General features: G+C 40.5%; 1 protein-coding gene across 1 annotated transcript; it reads right to left on the reverse strand.

Moving 5' to 3' along the window:
- Nucleotides 1-320: 320 nt before the first annotated feature.
- LOC308143895 (C-C chemokine receptor type 9-like) lies at nt 321-3,654 on the reverse strand (the record flags this gene model as incomplete). The annotated part of the gene is made up of 2 exons (XM_080514837.1): nt 321-1,373; nt 3,625-3,654. 2 exons carry the CDS (start codon nt 3,652-3,654, stop codon nt 321-323), a joined length of 1,083 nt encoding a protein of 360 aa, XP_080370963.1.
- Nucleotides 3,655-5,858: the final 2,204 nt, after the last annotated feature.

Here is a 5,858-nt window from a genome sequence, read left to right on the forward strand (position 1 = left end):
TACAGTATCCTTTGTGAGATTTTTTTTGGTTTGTTTTATTAAAAATTTTGTATGAAAACAAAATCTAAATTAAAAAAGAAAACAGCTTCAGCAGCACACAACGGACATATGTTGGAAATAAACTGTAAAACATACAGTACATACAAAAAAAACCAGTATTTACAGTATGGTACAGTTTTTACAGTGATAAAAAAATAGACATGTAATCATATTGTTCCATTAATCGTTGAAACGCTCTGCTAATAGAAGGTGATACTAGGGGACAAAATGAAGTAAATGCTGATGTCTGAGAGTTGTCAGGTTTAGGACTTTAGGTCAGTTTATATGGAAAGGGCCGGGGTGGTCTCAGTGTCTGACATGATAGAGGGACGTTTGGGAACTGCTTGTATTTTGCTGAGCCCTCCTGTGCCCATACCGCCAGCACAAGCCTTCAGCTTCCTCAGGAGGTCTTGTCTGAACCGAACACCCATGAAGACGTACAGGAACGGGTTGAGGCAGGCGTGGGTGAACGCCAGACTCTTGGCAACTTGTCCAGCCACGTCAAAGAGAACTACCGTTTTACAGTCAGTGATGGTGGTATGAGCGGCCTGTGTGGCTTCCATGATCAACAGGGCATTGTGGGGCAGCTGAGAGAGGATGAACACAAACACCACTACAAAGATGACGCGCAGGGCCTTGTGCTTCTCAAAGCTCTTGGCCTGCAGGAGCGTGCGGATGATGACAGAGTAACAGAAGATCATGATGAGAAGCGGAAGGCAAAAGCCCATGCAAATCTGCAGGGACAGCACAAATATCTTAGTCCAATTGTTTGTGTTTTCCCAATAGACAAGTGAACAGAAGGATCGTCCATTTGGGTCAGTTTTCACCTGCGCGAAGATAAACTCAGGAAGGGCAAGGAGGGCAGAGATGCACCAGACAACAAGGCATGCTAGTTTGCTGTAGAACAGCCTCTGCTTCTTAAAATTCTGTGCTTTTGTGACTTGTACGATTGCAATGTAGCGGTCCACGCTGATGCAGGTGAGCAGTAACATGCTGCTGAAGAAGTTGATCTTGTAGACGGCCGATACCATTTTGCAAAAAGGGACGCCAAAGTCCCAGCCCTTGATGGCGTCAACAGCCCAGAAGGGAAGCATGGAGAGGAAGAGGAGGTCAGCCACGGCCAGATTCAGTAGGTACACGCCGGTCATTGTTTTCAGGCGGTTGCGCACGGTGGTGTAGATCCAAACCACCAGACAGTTGCCCACAGCACCCAGGATGAAGATGATCCAGAAGAGGGGAGGTTCATACTGGCCACGGAACGTCCTCACCCAGCCTCTGTAACACAATCCTGGGTCCTCGGATGGGTCTATACCGTAGTCATAGTCGGAAGGGTCCTGCAATCAGAGACAGACCATGTGATGTGGGATAAAAGAGGGATGTGTGCTGCAGATCCACTGGCCTTTTATTTCTCCATTTGTTTTCATTTCCTGTCATACATATCGTTCACTCAACCGACCAACTGCTGTACAGTTTCGTAACACGAGATGCTTTTAGTGGAGACTCGCTGAGGTGACATCTAACACTGCCTGTGACGTACAAACTAACCAGAATGTGCAGAAGATCGAGGCTCGCTGTCAGGTGCAGGTGTTGTGTCTGTGCAGGAGAAACCACACCACAGCTCAGTTTCCTGCTGCTTTCCAAACGTGAGGGGGGGGTAGCTAACCAACCTGAGGGGCTCCATCACGGGGCCCACACCAGTACCCCAGAAGTATAGATATAGGGCAGAGATAAACTAAGCAGAGCGTAGGTTTTCTCAGGCAATGGAAAATTTTCTGATATGACAGAGACATCTAAGGTTCTACAGTTGCTTCAGATACTGTAACTCAACTTGCATCATTTAATGTGTCATTTAACTGGATGCAGCAGCAGACAAAATGCAAGTACATTGTGTTTCATGCATGTTTTGAAACTGACTGTTGCTGCATTTGTTAAAACCAGAATTAATTCTTATAAAATTGAAATATTATTATAAACTAACACACAAGCCAAAACAGATTTTTTCTTTCTTTTCACAAACATCATTTTACAGTTGCAGATTCAGTCTTATATTTTCAACTACACCATCCCAACAACATTATGTCAAGATCTGAATTGTCTTCATTACTTGTTCCTGCTTTTTGCAACAGGTGAAATTGGTACCGAAAGTTACATCAAAGTGGTACTTACAGTTGGAATGGAATACTCAGTAGTTTCATTTTCCACGTAATCTACAAAGGACTCTGTGAAAATAAGAAAACTTGTGTCAAGCTGTAAAAATCATCCGAAAATGAAATAATGTTTTCTGAATATCATAATATATTAAGACAAGACAAATAACATTACAGGTAAATAGATAACTGACTCTATAACTGCAGTAGATCACTTACCCATTGTGTGTGGATGCAGAAAACAAGAGCTTGTCCTTTGTCTGGGCAGTGCTGCTGTCACATTGAACAACTGCACTGATCCTCCTCTCTCTTATATGACTTCCCCATCAGCCAGAGAATCATGTGCACCACCTCACCTCAGACTGTGTTCAAGAAAAAAAAACAAAAAACTGTACACATCTCCCTGCATTGTATTTCTTTAATTTAGTTCATGCTAACGCAGCAGCAAAGGCATGCTGAAGCTTGAAATTTGTGACTTGTAAATGTCACAACAGCACATTAGTTTCGATCTTTCACACCCGGCTGAAATCAAAGCGCTACACCCACATTCTCCTGAGGTTTGATTGGGTTTTGGCACACTTTGTGTACACAGGTGGACCACTTAACACCACAGATGAGTGATGGATGAAACAGAAACCCCTGAGGTGTGAATAAGGCCAAATATTCAAAGAGGTGGCCGCATCGATATGCTGTTAACGCCTCAGCTTTTTAAAAACATTTTCTTTGTTGTTCATACAGTTTCTAACATCAATGATAGTGCCAACGATAGTCCTTGTAATGTGTTTATATATATATATATATATATATATATATATATATAGTGTGTCCAAGTAACAACCCCTAACTTTGACATTGCACATGCTTTGTGTCGTACCAAGTAGTAACTGAATGAAACTCAAAATGAAATGTTTAAAATGCTGATGTTTATAGATAAGCAATAACATTTTGAAACATCTTGCTTGACGTAAAGGAAACCACCAAAGATGTTGCAGATTATTGAACCACTGAACACAGAAAGTTGTTTGATTTTCAATAAAGTCTATGTGAAGCTTGAACCCATAACACATGGATGTTAGACCGATTACTCTAAATCAGGTTAAAGGTAAAATGATAAGACATAGAGCAAAAATCCTAACAATAACAAAGTTCTGAAACTGTCTGATGGATAAATCTCGACATTGATGTGTTTGTGCACAAATGCAATGTTTTATCCAAGCATAAAGTACCTTCTTGGTGCTATTGTTGTTATAGCTGCAGCTATAGCAGCAAACTACTGCACAATAACACTAGTGCAGATGATAAAACACTCATAAGGTAAGTCCAGAAAAGTAACCTTCAACAGAGCAACAGAAAGTGTAGATTTCATTGGTTCTGCAGAGGGCAAAGGGAAATACATTAAAAAGAAGAAAGAAAAAAAAGAAGAAGTCATGAGTCTGACCATGCTGGTGCAAAAGAAAGTCCCGGTCATGCCATCTATTTCTCCAGAAGCACAAACAAATGTTAGCAACTCATCTCGAGACCAAGAAAACAACAAGGACATCACAGGATTGCTGATGAAGCAGAGTTTCCAAGAACAAAGTAGTTCAGACTCATTGTTAGTACTTCAAGTGTATTGTTTTTGTTGGCCGTTCATGACGTCTTTCTGTGATTCTAAACAAGCTGCTGTTCTCTCACAGTTTCACCTCCCGGTCCTCTCAAACTGTTTCACTCTTTGCGCTGAGGCCCCTCATGAAAGAGGATGAACATGAGGGCCATCAACTCCTCAGATTTCTACCTATTGCCGGTTGTGTTTCTCAGTTTTGGTCACAGTGGGCCCCTGTGGTGTGTGTGTGTGTGTGTGGGGACGGCTGTGTTATGATCAGACCGGTGTTTTTCTTATGGGAACAGATATTTGAAGCAAGACACAGACTGAGAGGTTTCTCTCACCTCCTGCTGCAGCAAAGTGGTAAATAACTGCCAAAGTGTGGCTTGATGAACATGTTGTTTTGGTGTGTGAGAATGTATAACGGCACAAAGGAGACAGCGGGAAGTCCACATTTTATTGTAGATTGAAAATGCTCGACACCTCCGAGCAAATAAAGTTTAGATGTTGTTGGAGCCACTTTGGTGACTGTTTTATTAAAATGAAGGTTTGCATTTTGGGCTTTGGCTAAGGATGGATAAATAATGGGACATATTTATCTTTGAGACATGGACTAGGAAGACACTCATCGCCCACGTGAAAAAGTCAAACAACAAGAAAAGTCCAAAATAAGAAGGGGCCTGAGCTGTGGGTTTAGCTTGTCTTTTAGCATGGCAAATGGACCTTGTACTTATATGATGCATACTTACCACTGCTGGAATCTCAATGTCCTTTGATTCATCAGTCACAGTCATTTATAGACACCTTCATTCAGACGCTCACATCCGGGGCAATTTGGAGCTCAGCGTCTTGCCCAAACACACATTGATGCAGAATAGATTAAGCCATGACTTGACTGCAAGATAACAGAGGAAGTGTTTTAATGAAGTAACAAAATATGATTAAAATAATGGTTATTAAATGATTGAAAAGGTCCCTTGTTTAAGCTTATTTGACTGAATGACTAATTAGACACAGTATCTTCATTAGACATGTAGCAAGTTGTAGTTGTGCTTCTCACATTGGACTGAAATGAGGAACACAGAAAATGCTGAGTCATGATGCAAATAATATATAGTTCAGACTCTCTCCAGAAAATTCTTTATCCCCTTTTGAGTCTGAACTGCCAATCTGATTATTACAAGACTAACTGGGCTTTGCTTTCATCATGTTCATCACTTATGACAGCATGATCATGTCGGTCTATTTGTAAGTTGGCAAATGGTTTGGAAAATACTCCTACCACTGCAGTTCTCAAGATGCTGAGGTTATGAGAACATCGGTGTGTGAAAAAGTCTCACAGAGTAGAAACGGCTGATATTAGTCACCATAGACAGTGATGACAGCTGCATTTATTCTGTTAAAAGATAGTGAAAGTGAGTCATCCTTTAAAACAATTAGTAAAACAGAGTAATCCTTTGTGTATGTTGACTTGTCAGAAAGACAACGGCAAAGAAAATGTACTCGTTGAACTCAACATGCTGCATGCTGAAGTTGTAATGTTAAACTGAATTATGTCAAAATTAGGTAAATAAATAATAATTGTAGATTTAAATAAAAATAAATCTACATAATCTGGATGTTTATCATGTATTCATTAATAGCGGAGACATTTAGAAACTCCTGGTTGACTCAATTTGCTGATAGGTACAGAAATAAAAACATTGTGAAAGACAGAAACACACTATCAATTATAGATGTTATCACTGATTTCTGAGAACATTTACCATCACACTGGGGTTACTCAGAAATACTGAGAGGATGTATTACCAGTCAGTTCATAACTGAGGTGCTTCATTCTCTGCTCTGGTACAGCTGAATTCTATGTGTGAAATCAACACTGACGTAGGCTGCTGGCTTTCTGTTGTTCTTCTGAAAATGACAACAGCACTGTTTACTAAAGGTTGTACAATACTGTAGTATCTCACACCACAGCAAAAAAAATTTGAAAATAAGTGCCAGGTTAAAAAAAACACTGGCTGATGAGATGCTTTTGTGTTCACGTTCTCTCTGTTTCTGTTTGGATTTTAAGCAGAATCTCCAACTTCATC

Source organism: Blennius ocellaris, assembly GCF_963422515.1.
Source record: "Blennius ocellaris genome assembly, chromosome: 19".
In the NCBI taxonomy this organism is placed as follows: Eukaryota; Metazoa; Chordata; class Actinopteri; order Blenniiformes; family Blenniidae; genus Blennius; species Blennius ocellaris.